This window comes from Aquarana catesbeiana, linkage group LG03 (assembly GCF_042186555.1).
Source record: "Aquarana catesbeiana isolate 2022-GZ linkage group LG03, ASM4218655v1, whole genome shotgun sequence".
Lineage (NCBI taxonomy): Eukaryota > Metazoa > Chordata > Amphibia > Anura > Ranidae > Aquarana > Aquarana catesbeiana.
In genome coordinates, this window is record NC_133326.1 from 723,026,633 (window position 1) to 723,053,241 (window position 26,609).

General features: G+C 45.4%; 1 protein-coding gene across 1 annotated transcript in view; it reads right to left on the reverse strand.

Moving 5' to 3' along the window:
- The window catches only part of LOC141134937 (C-type lectin domain family 10 member A-like), a 56,117-nt gene that overhangs the window by 18,730 nt on the left and 10,778 nt on the right, over nt 1-26,609 (reverse strand). Inside the window, exons 3-7 of the mRNA XM_073624370.1 lie at nt 22,088-22,198; nt 21,002-21,040; nt 20,325-20,396; nt 17,976-18,014; nt 13,474-13,548 (exon numbers count right to left, since the gene is read on the reverse strand). Of these exons, the coding sequence (XP_073480471.1) occupies nt 13,474-13,548; nt 17,976-18,014; nt 20,325-20,396; nt 21,002-21,040; nt 22,088-22,198 (336 nt within the window). The remainder of the gene's footprint in view (nt 1-13,473; nt 13,549-17,975; nt 18,015-20,324; nt 20,397-21,001; nt 21,041-22,087; nt 22,199-26,609) is intronic.

Consider the following 26,609-nt stretch of genomic DNA (forward strand, 5'->3'; position numbering starts at 1 on the left):
TCAGATACTCACACTACACAGGTACTATGACCCCTGTTATAACCTCCTGTTTTAAACCCTGGTTTTTAACTCCCACTTATACCAGCTCCACTTACACAAAGTTCCACAGCCTCAGACTGAGCACGAGCTCCTTTAAATTGTTGATGTGAGACTGTGGGGTGGACCTGAAAAGGGGGGGGAGGTACAGTATTGAAAAAATCAGGGGGAAACCAGAGAGGTGACCTGGGAGGGATCCCTCAGGACACTGATAGGCAGACAAATGAAACTTCATAGCATGATGCAAAGTTAGTGAAGAGACTGGATACCTGACCTATCTCACGGCTAGAGCCTGTGTACGTCCTAAGGGGAGAAGGCAGTCCTGTGCTCTAGGAGGATGGAAGAGGGGAGATATCTCTTTATACAATGCTGGAGCCGTGTGTGTCTGAAGCTGTCTCTCTGCCTCAGACATAGGTGAATGTCAGGATGAGGAGGACATGCTTGTGAGTTATAAGCCGGTTGGGGGCAGGCCTGAGCGCGGGCTGCATGTGCATGTGGTGAGCTGGAAAGGAGGGGGGTGTGGCCGACACTGGAACGCACGCCGTCAAAGGAATGGGCATGGTCGTGCGCTCCAAAGGCGAACACATGACCGGACTCCTGTCAGCTCCCGAAGACTAGGGATGCGCCGGCGGAGTCCTTGCAGTGGATGAGCCGGTCTGGTGTGTGCCGTGTGGGACGAAAAGAACACACACAGACGGCTCTAGTCTGCGAGCACACAGGGGGTGTGTGGCAGCAGGGGGGCTTGAGTGAGAGTGGAGCACAGTGAAACCAAAAACGTCCCTGCCCATCTGGGTGTCATACAGAAAGCAGGAAAAATGTGCCAAAAAACAAAACGCATGGCCTGCCTGTGAGGATCTGTGTGGAGGTCTCCAGCGAAGCGCAGCCTACACCCATTGCGGAGCCATCTGATCAGTGCCCCTGCAGCATATCAGTGAGCTGGACTGACGGCAAGGCAGGACTGAGAAGGATCCAGCGGAGCCTGTCAGAGCCATCTGAGGGCCCCCAGAACAACTCGCTGAGCAGAGCGGCGTAGCAGTGTCGGAACGGCTGGAAACAGGATCCTGTGTGCCGGAGCAGAACTGTTATACTCGGTAGACCTGGTTGGGTGAGAGGGCTGCTGCCCAAAGTTTCATTGACGCACTTTTACACACTTGCACCTATAACACAGTGCTGCTGGGACCTGTAGTCCCACAGAGGAAATTCAAAGGATTAAGACTGAGTTCAATGTAGGCCTCAAGCCTGTACTTTATTACAATTCTGACACTGTGTTATATAAAGTTACTTGCACCAGAGACAGTTGCAGTGTTGCTGCATCACAACACTAGTTCAGCATTCAGTTTGCTCTGACCTGGGAGTTGTTAACCATTGGATTACAATTTCATAGTTGCCAACATTGCAAAAAAAAAAATTCGGGACACTTTTTTGCATGTAGGCAGAGCCTGTTATAATTAGGGGGCGTGTCATTCATTTGTAGGCAGGGCATACTGTAATAGAAAAATGTGTGCATGAAAAAAAATGGGCGTGGCTTGAGCTGAATAGTGGGGGTGTCTTAAATGGGCGTGGTTCAGAAGGGGTGTGGTATGAGATGAATGAGGGATGGAGGGAGAAAGAAAGAAAGAGGGAGAGAAAGAAAAAGAGAGAAAGAAAGAGGGATGGAGGGACAGCAGGCCCAGATCCTACACCACAATAGAAATATGTGTATTCCAGAAAGTTTAACAATCAGCAGATAAAGATACTCCAAACACCTGGTGTTGGTGCTTCAATCATCCCGGCACCATGGTTATGGTGTCAGGATTAGGGATGAGCTTCGAGTTCGAGTCGAACTCATGTTCGACTCGAACATTGGCTGTTCGCAAGTTCACCGAACAGCGAACAATTTGGGGTGTTCGCGGCAAATTCGAATGCCGCGGAACACCCTTTAAAAGTCTATGGGAGAAATCAAAAGTGCTAATTTTAAAGGCTAATATGCAAGTTATTGTCATAAAAAGTGTTTGTGGACCTGGGTCCTGCCCCAGGGGACATGGATCAATGCAAAAAAAAGTTTTAAAAACGGCCGTTTTTTCAGGAGCAGTGATTTTAATAATGCTTAAAGTCAATCAATAAAAGTGTAATATCCCTTTAAATTTCGTACCTGGGGGGTGTCTATAGTGTGCCTGTGAAGGGGCGCATGTTTCCTGTGTTTAGAACAGTCTGACAGCAAAATGACATTTTGAAGGAAAAAACTCATTTAAAACTACCCGCGGCTATTGCATTGCCGACAATACACATAGAAGTTCATTGATAAAAACGGCATGGGAATTCCCCAAAGGGGAACCCCGAACCAAAATTAAAAAAAAAAAATGACGTGGGAGTCCCCCTAAATTCCATACCAGGCCCTTCAGGTCTGGTATGGATATTAAGGGGAACCCCGGCCAAAATTAAAAAAAAAAAATGACGTGGGGTTCCCCCTAAATTCCATACCAGACCCTTCAGGTCTGGTATGGATTTTAAGGGGAACCCCGCACCAAAAAAAAAAACGGCGTGGGGTCCCCCCAAAAATCCATACCAGACCCTTATCCGAGCACGCAACCTGGCAGGCCGCAGGAAAAGAGGGGGGGACGAGAGTGCGGCCCCCCCTCCCTCCTGAACCGTACCAGGCCACATGCCCTCAACATTGGGAGGGTGCTTTGGGGTAGCCCCCCAAAACACCTTGTCCCCATGTTGATGAGGACAAGGGCCTCATCCCCACAACCCTGGCCGGTGGTTGTGGGGGTCTGCGGGCGGAGGGCTTATCGGAATCTGGAAGCCCCCTTTAACAAGGTGACCCCCAGATCCCGGCCCCCCCCCTGTGTGAAATGGTAAGGGGGTACATAAGTACCCCTACCATTTCACGAAGAAAGTGTCAAAAATGTTAAAAATGACAAGAGACAGTTTTTGACAATTCCTTTATTTAAATGCTTCTTCTTTCTTCTATCTTCCTTCATCTTCTGGTTCTTCTGGTTCTTCTGGCTCTTCTGGTTCTTCCTCCGGCGTTCTCGTCCAGCATCTCCTCCGCGGCGTCTTCTATCTTCTTCTCCTCGGGCCGCTCCGCACCCATGGCATGGGGGGGAGGCTCCCGCTCTTCTCTTCTTCTTTTCTTCTCTTCTTCTCTTCTTCTTTTCTTCTTTTCTTCTCCGGGCCGCTCCGCAATCCATGCTGGCATGGAGGGAGGCTCCCGCTGTGTGACGGCGCTCCTCGTCTGACAGTTCTTAAATAACGGGGGGGCGGGGCCACCCGGTGACCCCGCCCCCCTCTGACACACGGTGACTTGACGGGACTTCCCTGTGACGTCACGGGGAATGCCACAGGGAAGTCCCGTCAAGTCACTGTGCCCGGTCCCGTCAAGTCACCCGGTGACCCCGCCCCCCCCCCGTTATTTAAGAACTGTCAGACGAGGAGCGCTGTCACACAGCGGGAGCCTCCCTCCATGCCAGCATGGATTGCGGAGCGGCCCGGAGAAGAAAAGAAGAAAAGAAGAAGAGAAGAAGAGAAGAAAAGAAGAAGAGAAGAGCGGGAGCCCTCCCCCCCATGCCATGGGTGCGGAGCGGCCCGAGGAGAAGAAGACAGAAGACGCCGCGGAGGAGATGCTGGACGAGAACGCCGGAGGAAGAACCAGAAGAGCCAGAAGAACCAGAAGAACCAGAAGATGAAGGAAGATAGAAGAAAGAAGAAGCATTTAAATAAAGGAATTGTCAAAAACTGTCTCTTGTCATTTTTAACATTTTTGACACTTTCTTCGTGAAATGGTAGGGGTACTTATGTACCCCCTTACCATTTCACACAGGGGGGGGGGCCGGGATCTGGGGGTCACCTTGTTAAAGGGGGCTTCCAGATTCCGATAAGCCCCCCTCCCGCAGACCCTCACAACCACCGGCCAGGGTTGTGGGGATGAGGCCCTTGTCCTCATCAACATGGGGACAAGGTGTTTTGGGGGGCTACCCCAAAGCACCCTCCCAATGTTGAGGGCATGTGGCCTGGTACGGTTCAGGAGGGAGGGAGGGGCCGCACTCTCGTCCCCCCCTCTTTTCCTGCGGCCTGCCAGGTTGCGTGCTCGGATAAGGGTCTGGTATGGATTTTTGGGGGGACCCCACGCCGTTTTTTTTTTTTTTTTTTGGCGCGGGGTTCCCCTTAAAATCCATACCAGACCTGAAGGGTCTGCTATGGAATTTAGGGGGAACCCCACGTCATTTTTTTTTTTTAATTTTGGCCGGGGTTCCCCTTAATATCCATACCAGACCTGAAGGGCCTGGTATGGAATTTAGGAGGACTCCCACGTCATTTTTTTTTTTAAATTTTGGTTCGGGGTTCCCCTTTGGGGAATTCCCATGCCGTTTTTATCAATGAACTTCTATGTGTATTGTCGGCAATGCAATAGCCGCGAGTAGTTTTAAATGAGTTTTTTCCTTCAAAATGTCATTTTGCTGTCAGACTGTTCTAAACACAGGAAACATGCGCCCCTTTACAGGCATACTATAGACACCCCCCAGGTACGAAATTTAAAGGGATATTACACTTTTATTGTTTGACTTTAAGCATTATTAAAATCACTGCTCCTGAAAAAACGGCCGTTTTTAAAACTTTTTTTTGCATTGATCCATGTCCCCTGGGGCAGGACCCAGGTCCCCAAACACTTTTTATGACAATAACTTTCATATAAGCCTTTAAAATTAGCACTTTTGATTATTCATGTTCGTGTCCCATAGACTTTAACGGTGTTCGCGTGTTCGAACGAACTTTTTTCCTGTTCGCATGTTCTGGTGCGAACCGAACAGGGGGGTGTTCGGCTCATCCCTAGTCAGGATGATTGAAGTGCATTATTTCTATTATTACATTGTAATATAAAATGAAATTATTTAACTCACCATAATGCAGAATCAGTGGGAACCCTGAACGTGTCACTAGCCACGTCGCCTGCCACCAGATGCCATCAGGTGTCCCCAGCGGAGTCCTCCCTTACATCATTCATTGTAGCGGAGTCCCCCCTTACATCAGGCATTGCAGCAGAGTCCCCCCTTCCATCAGGCATTGCAGCGGAGTTCCCCCTTACATCAGGCATTGCAGCGGAGTCCCCCTTACAATAGGCATTGCAGCGGAGTCCTCCCTTACATCAGGCATTGCAGCGGAGTCCCCCCTTACATCAGACATTGCAGCGGAGTCCCCCCTTACATCAGACATTGCAGCGGAGTTCCCCTTACATCAGGCACTGCAGCGGAGTCATTATAAAAAAAATTATAAAAAGCAGTACAGCACTTAAAATTTAAATTAATACTAATACAAAAAGTCCATAAACTGGTAAGAAAGCACAGACAAGCTTCCAGTGTTGAAAGTGAAGAGATGCACAATATATGGTGACTTCTGTGCCACCCTCCACTAACGTAAGGATTGGCCCCTCACCTCATGACATGGACCCCTGAGTTAATCAGTCAGGTCTAATACAGCATTCCCATTGCTGGGTCATTATGCACACATCATAACTTGCAGTGTAGGGACAGTCTGGTTAAAAGGATCCTCTTCAACTCCAATCAGTACATACATGTAATAAAATAAGCAATATCTAGTGCTCCCTGTATTTCAAATCTTAAGTCTGTTTATTAAAAGTAGAAAAAAACTCACAAGCGTAGCACTGTAACCCCAGGTGCTAAGGATCGAAAGCAATCATAGACACGGCGTGTCTGCGGGAATCAGCATCGGGACGCGGGTGACGTCACAAACGTATCATGTGATGTCCGTACGCGTTACGTCCCATAAACTAGGCGGGACTTCATCAGCGGTAACGTACGAACGTGCTACACCCTTTATTATAACTATAGTCAGTTGATCCGCTTAGCCAATGGTAACAAATGCTAGGTAGTCACCATGGTTACTCCCAAGCCACGGAACGCTGACAATAACAAGCTGATTTCCCATTGAACCTGTCATAGTGTAAAATACTTATGAACAGCAGATGAAATTATTATTATTATTATTATACAGTATTTATATAGCGCCAACAGTTTACGTAGCGCTTTACAACTTGAGGGTAGACAGTACAAATACAATACAATTTGATACAGTAGGAATCAGAGGGCCCTGCTCCTTAGAGCTTACAATCTAAGAGGGGAGGTCAAGAGATACAAGAGGTAATAACTGTGGGTGATGTGCTGATTGAGAAGATAAATGTACAGTTGTTAGGTGGGGGCCAGATAGGCTTCTCTGAAGAGATGAGTTTTCAGGGATCGTCTGAAAGTGGATAAAGTAGGAGAAAAACGGACGGATTGGGGTAGAGCATTCCAGAGGATGGGGGAGGCTCTGGAGAAGTCCTGAAGGCGAGCATGGGATGAGGTGACAAGGGTGTTCGAGAGCAGGAGGTCTTGGGAGGAGCGAAGAGAACGATTAGGTTGGTATTTTGTGACTAGGTTAGAGATGTAGCTAGGGGCCAAGTTGTGGATGGCTTTGTAAGTTATAGTTAGTATCTTGAATTTAATTCAGTGACTGAGTGGCAGCCAATGGAGGGATTGGCAGAGGGGTGTAGCAGACGCTGAGCGGTTTGTGTGGTGGATGAGCCTGGCCGCAGCGTTCATGATGGACTGAAGTGGGGATAGCCTATTTAGAGGTAAACCAATGAGGAGGGAGTTGCAGTAGTCAAGGCGGGAGATGACCAGGGAGTGGATTAGAAGCTTTGTGGTGTCGATGGTTAGGAAGGGGCGTATCTTGGAGATGTTGCGAAGACAGAGGCGGCAAGCTTTGGATAGTGATAGAATGTGGGGTCGAAAGGTTAGTTCAGAGTCCAGGATTACACCTAGGACCTTGGCGTGGGGAGATGGGTTGATAGTTGAGCCGTTGATCTTGACAGGGAGATCAGGGGAAGTGGCACCTGAGGGAGGAAATATCATGAGCTCGGTTTTGGATAGGTTGAGTTTGAGAAAGTGATGTGACATCCAGGCTGATATGTCTGCTAATAAGTTGGTAATGCGTGAGGAGACAGGTGGAGAGAGCTGGGGGGTGGAGAGATAGATTTGGGTGTCATCAGCGTAGAGATGATATTTAAAGCCGTGGGAGGCAATCAACTGACCCAAGGAGGTGGTGTAGATTGAGAAGAGGAGAGGTCCGAGAACAGAACCTTGGGGGACCCCAACGGAAAAAGGAAGAGGAGAGGAGGAAGTAGAGTTGTAAGTGACACTGAAGGAGCGGTGGGATAGGTAGGATGAGAACCAGCGAAGAGTACAGTCACGGAGACCAAAGGAGTGGAGTTTTTCGAGGAGGAGGGGGTGGTCCACTGTGTCAAAGGCAGCAGAGAGATCCAGGAGAAGTAGTACAGAATAGTGTCCGTTGGCTTTAGCCATTAGTAGGTCATTTGAGAGTTTAAGGAGAGCAGTTTCCGTGGAGTGTTGAGGGCGAAAACCGGACTGAAGGGGATCAAGAAGTTTATTCTTGGTCAGATGGTCACTTAATCGGTTGTAGACCAGTCTTTCAAGAAGTTTGGAGGAGAAGGAGAGTAAGGAGATGGGACGTAAGTTGTTGAGATTGGTGGGATCCAGTGAGGGCTTTTTTAGTATGGGGGTGACTAGCGCATGTTTTAGAGAGTTTGGGAAGATGCCACAAGAGAGGGAGAGGTTGAAAATGTGAGTTAGAGAGCGTAGAATTGAGTCAGAGGGTGAGCATAGCATTTGCGAGGGAACAGGATCCAGGGGGCAAGTGGTTAGATGAGTGCTAGATAAAAGTTTAGCAACCTCAGTAGTAGTAGCAGGGTTGAATGAGGGAAAATGAAATAAATCAAATATATTAGATTTCGAACACCGTAACACCAACATTCCTGCTGATTCCCTTAGACTTCCATAAATAATGGCAAATGGCTAATAAAATTACAAAATCAATCTACTCAATATAAAAACAATAAAATGACACCAAAAACATTAAAAAACATTAACAGTCAGAAATAAAACAATTAATGTCGAATTCGACATTTAAGCCCCCGGGCACAAGTACCTTTGTGTCATGGATCCAATAAGATTCCCTGCGACTAATTTGTCGCAGGAAATTGCCCCCCCTCCAGTGTTTGGTCACTCGTTCGATGCCCCAGAACTGGAGACATTTAGGGTTCTTATTATGAACTAATCTGTAATGCTTCAATACATTGTGCGTTTTTAGTCCCCTCTTACTTTTAGACATTGCAGCGGAGTCCCCCCTTACATCAGACATTGCAGCGGAGTCTCCCTTACATCAGGCATTGCAGCAGAGTCCCCCTTACATCAGGCATTGCAGCGGAGTCCCCCTTACATCAGGCTTTGCAGCGGAGTCCCCCCTTACATCAGACATTGCAGCAGGGTCCCCCCTTACATCAGACATTGCAGCGGAGTCCCCCCTTACATCAGACATTGCAGCGGAGTCCCCCCTTACATCAGACATTGCAGCGGAGTCCCCCCTTACATCAGACATTGCAGCAGAGTCCCCCCTTACATCAGACATTGCAGCGGAATCCCCCCTTACATCAGGTATTGCAGCGGAGTCCCCCCTTACATCAGACATTGCAGCGGAGTCCCCTCTTACATCAGACATTGCAGCAGAGTCCCCCCTTACATCAGACATTGCAGCGGAGTCCCCCCTTACATCAGACATTGCAGCGGAGTCCCCCCTTACATCAGACATTGCAGCAGAGTCCCCCCTTACATCAGACATTGCAAGCGGAGTCCCCCCTTACATCAGACATTGCAAGCGGAGTCCCCCCTTACATCAGGCATTGCAGCGGAGTCCCCCCTTACATCAGACATTGCAGCAGAGGGGAGGGAGATTTTTTTTCCTCCTCAAACAGAAGCTGGGAGCACTTTGACTTACCGAGTGACACAGTAGCTCCCCCCATGTGGCGCCGACTGTTCCCTGGTGGTCCCGGCCTCAGGCTCCCCCGGTCCTTTCACGTTCTCCTCCTCGGGGTCCCTCCCAGGCTGAGCCTCAGGTGCTGTGTAAACAGGAGGAGGCAAACCTCCTCCGAGTGAGAGTCCTGGCGTCCTGGCACTGACAGCAGCAGCAGTCAGCGTGACACAGCGGCGCACACCTCCTCCCCCATCGATCCATGTGCTCCGACTGTGAAGTAGCCACGCCCCTGCTTGCCATACTTGGCAAATCAAGGCAGGCAGAAAGAGCATGTGTCCTCCTTGTCCAATAGAAGACAAGGAGGACAAAATGAGGCAAGGGGGGACGCTCTGGAGTAGGGGAGGATACAAGGCTGCTGCGATATAATAATTAATGCTTTATTGCCCAAATTTTTTTTCCGATGCTCGGGACAAGCGGCAAAATTCGGAACAAATAGCGGGAAACAATAAAATCGGGACGAGGCTCCAAAATTTGTGAATGTCCCGGGAAATTCGGGACTATTGGCAACTATGCAATTTAATCTACACATAGCTAGCAGAAGACAGAAGAAAAGAAGGACTGCCTCTTTAAATGCAAGGCCTTTATTGTTCTTCAGTATTATTGTAATATAAAGCAGTGGGACCTCCCTAGGAATTGTGTTATGCTCTATTAAAATTCCAATTGTCTCTTTTACATAGACAAGCGTGCTGAGAGTGGGACAGTACCCATAGTGAAGTCAGTTTCACTCTGCCATTGATCACATTTCATAGACGCATTTCTAAGAGGTTAAATTAAACAACTTTCATTTGTGTAGTACTTTTGTGAGTTAAATCTGTTGGCTGTCACGCTATGTTGATCTGATAGTACAACTGCTGTAATCATTATTTTTTAAGCAGATACAGTAAAATATTAATCTTGGTTAAGTACTATTGTGTGGAGTGCTGTTTCCTTTAAATTACATACCAGGTGGAAGCTGGAGGTTAAAGGTAAAGACAAAAGGTATACTATATTATATATTGTGGAATTGTCTTTAAGTTTCTGCTGCACGCTAACATTACACCACAGCTGTGTGAAAGGGACGTAGTCAAATGAAGGGGGCGTATAGCAGAGTACAGGCCCAAATCAAAATATCAGCAGCTCCTTCGGGGGTCAGTGCTACATATAATAAAAGGAAATCAGGCACAGCATGCAGACATACATTTTGTGGGGGCAATGGGGCTACTCTACTACATCCCTTTATCACTAAAAAAAAAGGAAAATTTCCCTGGGATTTTAAAGGGCACTTATCATCACAACACATATATTTAAAATTATGTAATACTTTTATTGGTACAACATCATACAAAGATTTAAAAACATATGAGTACGGCATAAAATATTACTTTGGAAATGTCCTAGATCAGTGCTGGCGAACCTTTTTAAACCCGAGTGCCCAAACTGAAATAATAAAGTTGGTTTTGTGTTGCAAAGTGCCAACACAGCAATTCATGAGAGAGGGGGGCTGAACGAAAGAGAGGGGTTGTGTGAGAGAGAGAGATGGGGGTGTGTGTGTGAGGGGGGGGGCAGAGAGAGGGGCGTGAGAGAGATGCTGAGAGGGAGGGGGGCTGAGAGAAAGAGAGGGGGGCTGATAGGGAGAGGGAGGGGGCAGAGAGAGAGGGGGGGGGCAGAGAGAGAGGGAGGGGGGGCAGAGAGAGAAGGAGGGGGGGTGAGAGACAGAGGGAGGGGGCTGAGAGAGAGGGAGGGGGCTGAGAGTGAGGGAGGGGACAGAGAGAGAGGGAGGGGACAGAGAGAGAGGGAGGGGGCAGAGAGAGAGGGAGGGGTGCTGAGAGAGAGGGAGGGGGCTGAGAGGCTGGGGGACAGAGAGAGAGGGAGGGGTGCTGAGAGAGGGAGGGGTGCTGAGAGAGGTAGGGGCAGAGAGAGAGGGAGAGGGTTGAGAGAGAGGGAGGGAGCTGAGAGAGAGGGAGGGTGCTTAGAGAGAGGGAGGGTGCTTAGAGAGAGGGTGAGGGCTGAGAGAGAGGGAGGGGGCTGAGAGAGAAGGAGGGGACTGAGAGAGAGGGAGGAGGCTTAGAGAGAGGGTGGGGGGACAGAGAGAGAGAGAGAGGGGCAGAGAGAGAGAGGGAGGGGGCTGAGAGAGAGGGAGGGGTGCTGAAAGAGAGGGTGGGGGGACAGAGAGAGAGGGGGGGGTCAGAGAGAGAGGGAGGGGGGCTGAGAGAGAGGGAGGGGACAGAGAGAGGGAGGGTGCTGAGAGAGAGGGAGGGGTGCTGAGAGAGAGGGAGGGGGCTGAGAGAGAGAGAGGGGTGCTGAAAGAGAGGGTGGGGGGACAGAGAGAGTGTGAGAGAGATGCCGAGAGGGGAGCTGGAAGAGAGGGGGACAGAGAGATGGAGGGGGGCTGAGAGAGAGGGGGGACAGAGAGGGAAGGGGTGTGAGAGAGAGGGAAGGGGACAGAGAGAGGGGGACACAGAGAGGGGACTGTAAAAGAGGGGGGTTGAGAGGGAGGGGGGCTGAGAGGAGAGAGAGACCTCTAGCTCTGTCCTATTCTGCAGTCTCTGCTCTGCCTCCCTGCCCCAGTCTTTGTCTGCAGGTTGTCAGTGTATAATTGTGCCTGGTACCTGTCTCTGTCCTTGATCCAGGAGAGCTCTCTGCTCTGTTCCATCCAGCGGCTCCCTCACAGCCTGTGCCTCCCACCTGTCCTCGTCTTCAGGGCACACAGTCAGCCTGTTCTCCGGGCCTCACTGTTGAAGAGGAGGTATGAGGAGTCCAGGCTCCGAAAGGTGCCAGGGATGCTGCACCCGCTGCGTTCCTCTTCGGCCGTCAAGTAAGCGGTGAAGCTCTTCTCTTCCTCCCATGCTGTTAGGCCTGTAGCCTTCTGCGGCGAGGCTGCGGGGCTGCCCACTCACTCGTGCAGACAGTTTCCTGCTCCTCGCCACTGCTTGCGCCTGCGCTCTCCCCGCCGTGAACCTGGACCCTCTTGCATGCCCACAGAGATGGCTCTGCGCGCCAGCTGTGGCACGCATGCCATAGGTTCGCCATCACTGTCCTAGATGTTGCAAAATGAATCAATGTGACTTTTTTCACCCGATACGTTTCAGAGAAATTAAATCTCCTTCATCAGGGTTGTTTGGAGTATCACATCTCCACGATACTATTTGAACATTCACTTAATTGTCAAAAGTATTGTGACACCTGCCTTTACACGCATATGAACTTTAATGACATCCCAGTCTTAGTCCGTAGGGTTCAATATTGAGCTGGCCCACCCTTTGCAGCTATAACAGCTTCAACTCTTTTGGGAAGGCTGTCCACAAGGTTTAGGCGTGTGTCTATGGGAATATTTGACCATTCTTCTGGAAGAGCATTGGTGAGGTCAGGCACTAATGTTGGATGAGGAGGCCTGGCTCACAGTCTGCGCTCTAATTCATTACAAAGGTGTTCTGTCGGGTTAAGGACTCTGTGCAGGCCAGTCAAGTTTTTCTGCCCCAATAAAGCTCATAAATGTCTTCATGGACCTTGCTTTGTGCACTGGTGCACAGACATGTTAAAACAGGAAGGGGCCAACCCTGGAACTAAGGGGGGCGAAGCCCAACCCCTGAAAGACAACCCCACGTCATAACCCCCCCTTCACAAAATGATTTCCGGCCAGTCAAGTTCCTCCACCCCAAACTCGCTCATCAAAGTCTTTATGGATCTTGCTTTGTGCACTGGTACAAATCAGTTGGTGGAGGGGGGATTGTGATGTGGGGTTGTTTTTCAGAGGTTGGGCTTGGCCCCTTAGTTCCAGTAAAGGGAACTCTTAAGGCGTCAGTATAACAAGACATTTTGGACAATTTCATGCTCCCAACTTTGTGGGAAAAGTTTGGGGATGGCCTCTTCCTGTTCTAACATGACTGCGCACCATGTAGACCAAAAGAATTGGATAGGCTGCACACCCACACAAATCAATCAGTTTATTAAAGCATCATAATACCACTGGATGGGTACAGGTAGAGGAATGAGGTTGGCGCGTTTCACGCAATTTTGGTTTTGACAATACACGTAAATCATGTGAAAAACGTCAACCTCGTTCCTCTACCTCTGCCTGTACCATGCAAGAAGTTAGGGGGCTGTCTAGTGAATTGGCTAGTCATTTTTTTCTAGTAAGTTCAAAGGCACATTTCAAGTAAATAAAAAATTTGGTGGAAAAGAAAAACACTGCAACAAAATATTTAAAATGCTTTTTTTTTGTGTGTTTTTACCTGCATTTTTTAAATTGATAACAGGGTTTCTGTGAGAACCCAGGAAAGTAACTGGAACTCCCACTTAGAGGAGGCTCAGCTTCCCTTTACGCTGGAGTTACAGCATTGGGATGTAATTGTTGCAAGGTGAGGATCACCCCACATAACCCCCATGATACAGGGTTCAACATATCATTTTGAGGTGAAATATTTTTGGAAATTTTTTCTGATCCTTTTTGTGATGTAAAACATACAATTATAACTATAAAATAAATTATTGATGTTTTTATCTTTATCTGGACTTACAAAGGTGCGGCCATCAGTAGATGTATTGTGGATCCTTGGAGAATTTTTTGGAGGAAACAATTTAAGATAAACTTACTTTTCATTTTCTGGAGCTCTTCTGCCACTTTCCCAAAAAATCCCCAAATCCTCTGAATGTCGCTGGAAAAGGAAGCTGAAATGCACAGAATGTCAGGAGAGAGCTGGCCTCCTTTTATACCAGAGGTCTCCAAACTACAGACCACTACAAGATTGTATCTGGCCCACAGCTAGGGGCAGACCTCTGCTTTATACACACAGGTACTCGTGGGATATGACATCCTCATTCACATCTATCTATCTATCTATCTATCTATCTATCTATCTATCTATCTATCTATCTATCTATCTATCTATCTATCTATCTATCTATCTACTTAACTTCTTGCTAATGTCCAACTAACCACCTACCCCTTGGACCCTGTTCCCTCGCAAATGCTACGGTCACCCTCTGGCTCTATTCTACACTCTCTAACTCACATGTTCAATCTCTCCCTCTATTCTGGCATCTTCACCAACTCTCTAAAATGTACACTTCTTAAAAAGCCCTCACTGGACCCCACCTATCTTAACAACTTCCGCCCCATCTCCTTACTTCCCTTTTAATCCAAACTCCTTGAACGTCTAGTGTACAACCGACTGAGTGACCACCTCACTGAGACAAACCTTCTTGATCCCCTTCAGTCTGGATTCGGCCTCAACACTTCACAGAATCTGTCCTCCTGAAACTAACGAATGATTTACTAACAGCCAAAACCAATGGACACTATTCTGTACTCCTACTGCTGGACCTTTCTGCTGCCACTGATATGGTTGACCACTCCCTTCTCCTAAAAAAAACTCCATGCCTTTGGTCTCCGTGACTGTACTCTTCGCAGGTTCTCTTCCTACTTATCCATCCGCACCTTTAGTGTTACTTACAATTCGACTTCCTCCTCTCCTCTTCCTTTCTCTGTTGGGGTCCCCCAAGGTTCTGTTCTTGGACTTCTCCTATTCTTGATCTACACCTCCTCCCTGGGTCAGCTGATAGCCTCCCATGGCTTCCAATACCATCTCCATGCCAACGACACCCAAGTGTATCTCTCTACTCCTCAGCTCACTCCCTCGGTCTCATCATGTATCACTAATTTACTAACAGACATATCAGCCTGAATGCAATGCCATACAACTTCCTCAAACTCACTCTATTCAAAGTCAAGCTCATAGTTTTTCCTCTCCCACGTGCCCCTTCCCTGATCTCTCTGTCAAGATCGATGGCACAGCTATCAATCCATCCTCCCATGCCAAAGTTCTAGGTGAAATCCTGGACTCTGATCTATCCTTTAGGCCCCCACGTTCAATCACTGACCAAAGCTTGCTGTCTCAACCTCCGCAACATCTCCAAAATATGTCCCTTTCTAACCAATGACACCACTAAGCTCATAATTACCTCTCTGGTCATTTCTCACCTCGACTACTGCAAATCCCTCCTCATTGGCTTACTTTTACATAGTCTATCCCCCCTTCAGTCCATTATGAATGCTGCTGCCAGGCTCATCTAACCTACCAACCACTCTGTGTTGCTACTCCTTTCTGTCAATCCTTTCACTAACTCCTGCTTACCCAACAAACTCAATTTAAAATACTAACAACGACTTACAATGCCATCCACAACTTTGCCTCCAGGTACATCACTAGCCTACTCTCAAAATACCAACCTAATTGTTTTCTTCATTCCTCCCAAGACCTCCTGCTCTCTAGCTCCCCCGTCACCTCCTCCCATGCGTTAGTCTCCAGGACTTTTCCAGAGCCTCTCCCATCCTATGGAACTCCCTACTCCAATCTGTCCGATTATCTCTTATAGGGCGTACACACGGTCGGACTTTGTACAGACATTCCGACAACAAAATCCTAGGATTTTTTTCCGACGGATGTTGGCTCAAACTTGTTTTGTCTACACACGGTCGCACAAAGTTGTCGGAAAGTCCGATCGTTCTAAACGCGGTGACGTAAAACACGTACGTCGGGACTATAAACGGGGCAGTGGCCAATAGCTTTCATCTCTTTATTTATTCTGAGCATGCGTGGCACTTTGTCCGTCGGATTTGTGTACACACGATCGTAATTTCCGACAACGGATTTTGTTGTCGGAAAATTTTATCTCCTGCTCTCCAACTTTGTGTGTCGGAAAATCCGATGGAAAATGTCTGATGGAGCCCACATACGGTCGGAATTTCCGACAACACGCTCCGATCGGACATTTTCCATCGGAAAATCCGACCGTGTGTACGGGGCATTACTCTGTTTGCCTTTAGACAATCCCTGAAAACCCTCCTCTATAGAGAAACCTATCCTGCCCACACCTAACAATTGTACTTTTATTTTCTCCATCTGTTCATCCCCCACAGTTTTTACTTTTTTGTATCACTTGACCCTCCCTCCTAGATTGTAAGCTCTAATGAGCAGGGCCCTCTGATTCCTCCTGTATTGAATTGTATTGTAACTGTACTGTCTGCCTAATGTTGTAAATTGCTGCACAAACTGTTGGCGCTATATAAATCCTAGTAATAAACTGAATGTATCTATGGACCTACTTACACCAACAATAGTAACTCTGTTACTATTGAGTTAAAACAGGCAAATAACCAACAATCAATCAAAATGATCGTTAACATAAAAAAGCAGCCACTAAAATAACATATAAAAACATAATAAACTAATAGTATCTAGCCAAAAGCATTGAAAAATGCACCCTCCAATATTACAGCAGCGCTCCTGTCAATCCATATCTTGACTGGCATTCATATGTTAAAACATATGAGAAACATTTGAATGGCATAAGGTGTTTAAAGTTTAGAGAGTACATGGTGATCCTAGTTGATAATAAACAAGCGTGCCCCGTACACCAAGATCTTCACTACGTGGGTCACTCTCCCCTAGGGGTTCAAACTCTCCAGCAATAGAAAAATCACAAGCCTCTATAAATCTTCAGAGAAGTGTCATCCAAATGGCAGGTAGGTTAGGGATAAAGATCACTCCACGGATAGTCAGACATGATCTGCATCCCTAACCTACCTGCCATTTGGATGACATCTCTCTGATTACTAGGGAACCCGATGTTCGAGTCGAACGTAAGTTGGGTGTTCGCAGAACAGCGAACATTATGCGGTGTTCACGGCAAATTCGAAAGCCGCGGAACACCGTTAAAGTCTATGGGACATGAACATGAAATACTAAAAGTGCTCATTTAAAGGCTTATATGCAACTTATTGTCATAAAAAGTGTTTGGGGACCCGGGTCCTGCCCCAGGAGACATGGATCAATGCAAAAAAAGTTTTAAAAACTGATGTTTTTTTGGGAGCAGTGATTTTTTTTAAAGCTTAACGTGAAACAATAAAAATGAAATATTCCTTTAAATATTGTGCCTGGGGGGTGTCTATAGTATGCCTGTAAAGTGGCACATTTTTCCCGTGTTTAGAACAATACCACAGCAAAAGGACATTTCTAAAGGAAAAAATGTCATTTAAAACTGATTGCGGCTGAAATGTATTGTCAGGTCTCGGCAAAATAGATAAAACTCATTAAAAAAAATATCAAGGGTCCCCCCCAGTCCTGTACCAGGCCCTTTGGGTCTGATATGAATATAAAGAGGAACCCTGAAACAAAATTCCGTGGGTGTCCTGCCAAAATCCATACCAGGCCCTTCAGTTCTGGTATGGATTTTAAGGGGATCCCTGCACCAAAAATTTTTTAAAAAATGGCGTAGGGGTCCCCCCCAAAATCTATACTAGACCCTTATCCGAGCACGCAACCTGTCAGGTCACAGGAAAAGAGGGGGAGGGCGAGAGAGCGCCACTCCCCCTCCTGAACCATACCAGGCCACATGCCCTCAACATGGGGAGGGTGCTTTGGACTTTGCAATGAGTTTTACCTATATTGCCGAGACCCGACAATACATTACAGCCGCGATCAGTTTTAAATGACTTTTTTTTTCCTTTAGAAATGTCATTTTGCTGTGGTACTGTTCTAAAGACAGGAAAACTGTGACACTTTATAGGCATACTATAGACACCCCCATTTTTATTGTTTCACTTTAAGCATTAAAAAAATCACTGCTCCCAAAAAAAAGGCAGTTTTTAAAACTTTTTTTTGCATTGATACATGTCCCCTGGGGCAGGACCCGGGTCCCCAAACACTTTTTATGGCAATAACTTATAAATAACTTATAAATATAAGCCTTTAGAATGAGCACTTTTGATTTTTCACATTCGTGTCCCATAGACTTTAACGGTGTTCGTGTGTTCGTCTGAATTTTTGGCATGTTCGCAAGTTCTGGTGGGAACCGAACCAGAGAGTGTTCGGCTCATCCTTACTGATTATATCAAGGCTTCTGATTTTTCTATTGCTGGTGGCTATATAAATCCTGTATAATAATAATAATAATACATTGTATGTATGTATCTATCTATCTATCTATCTATCTATCTATCTATCTATCTATCTATCTATCTATCTATCTATCTATCTATCTATCTATCTATCTATCTATTCTAATATACAGTACATTGAGCAGTACATAATTACCCATGACTTCATATGTTAAATTATACTTCACATCGGAATCTGAGAAAGAGAGGAAAACCAACATCAATTAGTATAATCAGGTTTATCATTATAGACCTCTCTTACTCTACATACATTCATTTAAGACACACCCACTTCCTTACCCATCTCTTTTGGGTTCACATGGTTTCTGCTAAAGAGAAAAATCCACCAGTCTGAACTTTGATCCTAGGCATTTAGTCATGTGACCATATTGGGATTCTGGAGAAGTGGTTTCTACACGTAATATAATGTTTCAGGACTGTTAACATTTATGATCACCATGGAAAGTGGTGGACCAGGCAGTAGAAATCCTATTTGATAAAAGGTCTGCTTTCAAGCCCAACTCTAGTTTAATACCAAAAATAAAATAAAATAAAAAGCAACTCTGGATATGTCCTTTGCAGTAATTATAGTTCAACAGTTTTCCAGATTGAATGATGTCCATTGTGGCTTAACCCACTTCCTGTGAACTCAGGGTGTCAAAAGACCTACCTACCTATGAGTATGCCATTCATGGGTTCACAGGAGCATGCTGCTGAGAGCAACACCTTGTCATTATAAGGTCTGCACTCTGCAGCATTCAAGATTCACCCAGTGCTGAGGACAGAAGAGAAACCATGAGGAACCATAAGGTCAGGACCTACCCACTGCTGAGGAATGAAGAGGAACCATGAGGTTGAAACCCACTCTCTGCTGAGGACAAAAGAGGAACCATAAGATCAGAACCTACTCTCTTCTGAGGACAGAAGAGAACCCATGAGGTTAGGACTCACCCACTGCTAAGGACAAAAGAAAGCCCATGAGGTCAGGGCCCAGCAACTGCTAAGGACAGAAGAGGACCCACCATGTAATGAACCCACCCACTGCTGAGGACAGAATAGGAATTATGATGTCAGGACCCACCCACTACTGAGGATAGAAGAGGGTCCATCATGTCATGGGTCTGTGACATCAGGACCCACCTACTGCTGAGGACAGAAGATAACCCATGAGGTCAGGAACCACCCACTGGTAGGGACAGAGGAGGACCCATCATGTCAAAGACCCATTATATAAGGACCCCCCCCCACCACATTGCTGAGGACAGAAGAGGACCAATGAGGTCAGGACCCACCCACTTCTGAGGATAGAAGAGAAGTCACGAGGTCAGGACCGACCCACTGCTAAGGACAGAAGAGGACCCATCATGTCATGAACCCATAGCCTCAGGTCCCACCATCTCCTGAGAGCAAAAGAGGACCCATGAGGTCAGGACCCACCCACTGCTGAGGATAGAAGAGGATCCATCATGTCATGGATCTGTGACGTCAGGACCCACCTACTGCTGAGGACAGAAGATAACCCATGAGGTCAGAAACCATCCACTTTTGAGGACAGAAGAGAACCCATGAGGTCAGGACCCACCCACTGGTAGGGACAGAAGAGGACCCATCATGTCGCAGACCCATCATATATGGACCCACCACCACACTGCTGAGGACAGAAGAGGACCAATGAGGTCAGGACCCACCCACTGCTGAAGAAAGAAGAGAACCCACAAGGTCAGGACCCACCCACTGGTGAGGACAGAAGAGGACCCATCCTGTCGCAGACCCATCATATAAGGACTACCCCCTCCCACCACCACACTGTCGAGGACAGAAGAGGACCAAGGAGGTTAGGACCCAACACTGCTAAAGATAGAAGAGAACTCACAAGGTCAGGACCCACACACTGCTGAGGACAGAAGAGGACCCATCATGTCATGGACCCATAACATCAGATTCCACTATCTCCTGAGGACAAAAGAGAACCCATGAGGTCAGGACCCACCCACTGCTGATGACAGAAGAGAACCCACGAGGTTGGGCACCACCTACTTTTGAGGGCAGAAGAGGACCCATCATGTCACAGACCCATCACATCAGGATCAACCCACTGCTGAGGACAGAAGAGGACCATATCATGTCACAGACCCATGGTGTCCGGACCCACCCACTGCTGAGGACAGAAGAGGACCCATGAGGTCAGGACCCACCCATTGCTGAGAACAGAAAGGGACCAATGAGGTCAGGACTCCCCCACTGCTGATGACAGAAAAGGAACTGTAATGTCACAGACCCATGATGTCAGGACTCATGAACCACCCACTGCAGAGGACAGAAGAGGACCCATCATGTCATGGACCGGTAATGTCAGTTTTTTTCACCTTATTTGTTTGATATCTGGATACATCTTTCTACAAACAGACAGAGAGAGGCTTTGTGATATCTACATCCTGTTTGCACACTGTGGTTAAAGGTGGTTTGATAGGTAAGTGTTCCAGTGATTGAAATAAGATAAACTTACTGCTTGCTGTCTGGACTTTTTCCAGGTTCCTCACAGCTCCCCGAATGCTCTGAACATCGCTGGAAAGAGAATCTGTAATGATAACAATAGTGGCTCGTCTCAGATTACTGTGAATCTACACTCCAATACATCCACAGAACATTAAACAAAACTTCATAGGTGCCTGATAATATGCAGTTAACCGCTAATAAAATGATACAAATGTATTCACAAAAAATGTAAAAGTACAGCGCATGAGAGCCACACCTGGCCTATTTACAAAATCCACATTGTATAGGCAATAAAAAATCACTTGTTTCTCAGTATAACGTTGGCTTTCCCACCACATGTGCACATTGTAGGCTCATTAGATGACTTCAAGATCATAGATGACAGTAGCAGAGTGGATCTCAACCCTTATGCCGTGCCCTTGCCTTACCCAGGTAACACATATACTACAAGATGGTTTATTGGATGGGTAAAGGTTGTGATATGCAGCTATATAGCCTGTGTCCTCCCTAAGGATCACCCACTATTATGGGACAATAGAAGAGGGCTAATAGAATGGTATCCTTTTTTTATGTTAAAGGGATAATCCCTGAGACCCCGCCAAGTGTTTCACAGATCCCGAGGAAGTGGAATATATGGAACCCATGAAATGCATTGTGACATGACCATTGAGACCATTATACACTCACCATTCCTCATCTGTGACATTTCCTCACTGATACTTTTATCTGAAGAGGAAATAGAAAACAATGTCAGATAAGGTTCTTCAATGTTGGAGAACTCACATCAGCAAATAGAGTTTAGAAAAAATTAAAGAAAAAAAATTAAGCAATCCTTCTTTTTTTAATTGTCAGATAGGTCTAAATTAAGAGTCAGAGGTTCTGCACAGGAAGGTAGTAGTCACCTTAGCCCTAGGTAAATATTAAAAAGTCTGCCCCCTGTGGGAAGGGCAACCAGTAACGAATACAGAGGGAGAAATCCTGTCAGGTAGAATACTATGACCATAAGAAACCCACTCTTCCTCAAATGTTCCTTCAATAGGCAAATGACCAGAGGCAGTCTGGATCTGGAATGTTGCTGTTATAAACTAGAGGTTGTCTGGTTGTGGCAGGTATGTACTCTTTTTACACTTATTTTTTTAATTATTTATGAATTTAAAAAAATGGTTTATATATTTTATTTAAAAATATATTTTCTTCCTTGTAAGGGGGTCCCTGCACTGATCAAGCAAACATAGGCAGGAACGGCAACGCAACCTTGGCACTACATTAGGCAAAAAAGAAGTCCTAGGCCTCAACACCACCTTGTCCCTTTATAAAATCAGAAATGGCTCTTTGCAAAATAAGGACAAATGTTCGGAGACACAACTCAAAGAAGTGATGGGTGCAAGGATTACCCCGCCTTGTAGGTGAGATAGAGATATAAATAGGAAGATATAGGGATGTAGAGAGACATAGAGGGGAGGGTCTCTAATTGGTTGAAAAGACCATCTTGAAAGATTAGAAAAAAACAGAATGGGGCTTAACCCAGGAGTGAGAGGCCAACAGTCTCTTGAAGTTAAAAAGGGCAAAAAACAGCCAATTTCTCACTCAACATTTTTTTTTTAATGCTATTTACAAATTTGCCTTTTTTTATATTTGCCTTTTATATATTTTTTTCCTGATAGTGATGAGCTGAACATCCCAGGTTCTGATTAACGGGTAAGTTCATGAACCTAATCAAAGTTCAGATGCCAAATCCAAACCCCAATATCCCAATATATTAGAGATACTCACAGGAAATGAACAGGAAAGTCGTGAGGGTGACCAAAGTAATGAAGACCAATATTAGGAGGATCCCCAGGAGCAGTATCAGCCGGTGATGTGTATTCTTGGCAGCCGGAATCTCTACAGACAGAGAGGATAGTGAATAATCCTGCGTGTATCAACCGGTATAATAATCTCATGTAAAGACATTTTATATTCATCCCGGATCATCTGTGTGCTCGTTCCCTTCATACAAATCCGTAATCTTCTACTATAACTGTATATATCTATATTTATATCACATCTATCCAGGGCTTTTTTTCCTCAAACAATAGGTGCTGGAACTCAACCACAACCGCCCTAAACTCCTCCCCCCACACACACTCCAAAATCACATCAAAAAGTGGGTGTAGTCAGATTTCACAAACAGTAGGAGGGTCTTAAAGGGGCATTAAATACCAGGATTGCATTACAGAGTTCAGAGTTCAGGTTTGTTACATAAAGAGTGCAGAGCTGTCACTTGTAAACACAGAAACCGGACTTCTGTATTTACAAGTGATCGTGGTGAGCAGTCACCAAAGGGTCTGAGCCAGAGGTGGTGGAATTGAGTTTCACCAAGTTCCACCTGAAAAAAAATCCCTGCATCTATCATATAATAATCTTTCACTAAAACTGTAAATGTACATATCATATCATAAGCAAAAGATTGCCGCTCCAATCTCTCAAATCCGTATCAAGACACCCGCCCTACACTCACAGGTGCTGGCTCTGCACAAGCTTGAGGAAAGAGAAAAATATCCTGGACGGCCGCACACCATAGAAGACATCTTTATTGATACGAAGAAATAAAATCCAAATGCAGTCACCTCCTGTACAGGGAGGAACAGGAAAGATAGCTAACATGTTTCACGCCCCATCATGGCGCTTATTCATAGCTTATACATATCATATCATGTTATTTCATTATCATGATATAGCCAAATGAGAGTGTAGGTTCTGGTTCATACCCTAATACTGTATGTCTACATGTCCAACTACCATATGGCTACATGTCCTACTACGTGTGTCTACTACATGTTCTACTACCGTATGTCTACTACATGTCCTACTACCGTATGTCTACTACATGTCCTACTACCGTATGTCCAAAAAATATTGTCTTATGATGTCTAAAAAAATATTGTCCCACAATGTCCAAAAATTAATATCCCGTGATTTCCAAAAATAATATCCTGCAATGTCCAAAAACAATGTCCCACTATGTCCAAAAAAATGATGCCCCATGTTGTCAAAAAATAATGTCCCAAGATGTTCAAAAAATTATGTCTATGATGTCTAAAAGTTCATTTCCCTTAATGTCCAAAAATAATATCCCACAATGTCCAAAAATAATGTTCATGATGTCTAAAAGATAATGTCCCAAGATGTCCAAAAATAATGTCCAAAGATGTCCAAAAAGTATGTGTCCTTCAAAGTCTGAAAACAATCCCACGATGTCCAAAAATAATGTCCCTTGATGTCCAAAAAATAATGTCCTATGATGTCCAAAAATAATGTGCCTTGATGTCCAAAAAAATAATCTCCCTTGATGTCCAAAAAATAATCTCCCTTGATGTCCAAAAAAATAATATCCCACAATGTCCAAAAATAATGTTCATGATGTCTAAAAGATAATGTCCTAAGATGTCCAAAAATAATGTCCAACGATGTCCAAAAAGTATGTGTCCTACAAAGTCTACAAACAGTTCCACGATGTCCAAAAATAATCTCCCTTGATGTCCAAAAAAATAGTGTCCTATGATGTCCAAAAATAATGTGCCTTGATGTCCAAAAAAAAAATCTCCCTTGATGTCCAAAAAAATAATATCCCACAATGTTCAAAAAAAATTATGCACCAAGATGTCTAAAAAATAATGTCCTATCATGCCCAAAAATAATGTCCAAAAGAAAGTCCCACTAAATGTCCCACAATGATTTTTTCCCACTGATCCTCTTACCGGGAATGACAGCAAAGCTTTAATGAAAGCATAGTGGTTCTTGAAAGCTGGTGACCCCCAGTGTCCTAGCAACCAATGATGCATCCCTATTCAGCTGAATGGAAACATTGACGCTGAGGATGCTTGCTGACATCACTGAGCAAATATGACCACAGGGTGATATTTGGTCAATGATATCTGCTAACATCCCCATTACAACTATCTACATTCAGATGAATGGGGGCAGGGATGCTCCATTTGTTGCTCACCCCCTGACAGCCACTATGTCCTGGCAACCACAGACCTTAATGGGAAGCTGTCAATCATTAGTGGCAGTAGTAATACTGCTTCTAATGAACACCTTCCTTGTGAATCAGGAGGTTCACTGCAGTGGGTGGGTAAACAAGTCATTTATTTGACCTGTTAACTGAAACGCAAGCAGCTAGAGTTTGGGGCAAAACCTGCATTGCTACAAACTTGAACCCTTATCTCTAATTTTGAGTGTCAGGATTAAGGTCTCCCACAAGCCTGTCATTTGTAGGTGGTAGCAGCTTGGATATTAGTATATGTGTGCATTGTGGGAACTTTGGGATTTCCATAGGGCTGGTCAATTTCCAAGAAGGAGCAATGGACGGCAATGCTTCATGCATTGTTTTGCACCTCCATCAACTAAGTATCCCTCAGGACCTAGGTTCTGTATATATATATATATATATATATATATATATATATATATACACAGTCAGATCCATAAATATTGGGACATCGACACAATTCTAATCTTTTTCTTTTTGGCTCTATACACCACCACAATGGATTTGAAATGAAACGAACAAGATGTGCTTTATCTGCAGACTTTCAGCTTTAATTTGAGGGTATTTACATCCAAATCAGGTGAACGGTGTAGGAATTACAACAGTTTGTATATGTGACTCCCACTTTTTAAGGGACCAAAAGTAATGGGACAATTGGCTGCTCAGCTGTTCCATGGTCAGGTGTGTGTTATTCCCTCATTATCCCATTTACAAGGAGCAGATATAAGCTCCAGAGTTCATTTCAAGTGTGCTATTTGCATTTGGAATCTGTTGCTGTCAACTCTCAATATGAGATCCAAAGAACTGTCACTATCAGTGAAGCAAGCCATTATTAGGCTGAAAAAACAAAACAAACCCATCAGAGAGATAGCAAAAACATTAGGTGTGGCCAAATCAACTGTTTGGAACATCCTTAAAAAGAAAGCAACAGAAAAAGACCCGGAAGACCACGGAAAACAACTGTGGTGGATGACCGAAGAATTCTTTCCCTGGTGAAGAAAACACCCTTGACAAAAGTTGGTCAGATCAAGAACACTCTCCAGGAGGTAGGTGTAAACCATTGGTGAGCCTCAAAAACAGGAAGTCCAGATTAGAGTTTGCCAAACAACATCTAAAAAACCCTTCACAGTTCTGGAACAACATCCTATGGACAGATGAGACCAAGATCAACCTGTACCAGAGTGATGGGAAGAGAAGAGTATGGAGAAGGAAAGGAACTGCTCATGATCCAAAGCATACCACCTCATCAGTGAAGCATGGTGGTGGTAGTGTCATGGCGTAGGCATGTATGGCTGCCATTGGAACTGGTTCACTTGTATTTATTGATGATGTGACTGCTGACAAAAGCAGCAGGATGAATTCTGAAGTGTTTTGGGCAATATTATCTGCTCATATTCAGCAAAATGCTTCAGAACTCATTGGACGGCGTTTTACAGTGCAGATGGACAATGACCCAAAGCATACTGCGAAAGCAACCAAAGAGTTTTTTAAGGGAAAGAAGTGGAATGTTATGCAATGGCCAATGGCCAGTCAATCACCTGACCTGAATCCGATTGAGCATGCATTTCACTTGCTGAAGACAAAACTGAAGGGAAAATGCCCCAAGAACAAGCAGGAACTGAAGACAGTTGCAGTACAGGCCTGGCAGAGCATCACCAGGGATGAAACCCAGCGTCTGGTGATGTCTATGCGTTCCACTTCAGGCTGTAATTGACTGCAAAGGATTTGCAACCAAGTATTAAAAAGTGAAAGTTTGATGGATGATTGTTAATCTGTCCCATTACTTTTAGTCCCTTAAAAAGTGGGAGGCACATATACAAACTGTTGTAATTCCTACACCGTTCACCTGATTTGGATGTAGATACCCTCAAATTAAACCTGAAAGTCTGCAGTTAAAGCACATCTTATTTGTTTCATTTCAAATCCATTGTGGTGGTGTATAGAGCCAAAAAGATTAGAATTGTGTCAATGTCCCAATATTTATGGACCTGACTGTATATAAAATAGAGTGACAGTACTACACTCTATCACAGTGTGAGAAAAACTTTTTCTCACTCAGGGTTCTCGCCCAGGCAGGTTGAGGGGCTCTGGGGGGGTTAGGTCATATGGAGGAAACTGGATTTTCAGTTTCCTCCGAGATTAGAAAAAAACCCCTTTGGGTCCTGGAGCCCGGAGACTTTGTAGAGACTTATGAGGGATGGACTCTCCAATCCTGGCTCCATGTTTTTTGAGCAACCAGCTTGTCCAATCCTATTTTGTTTT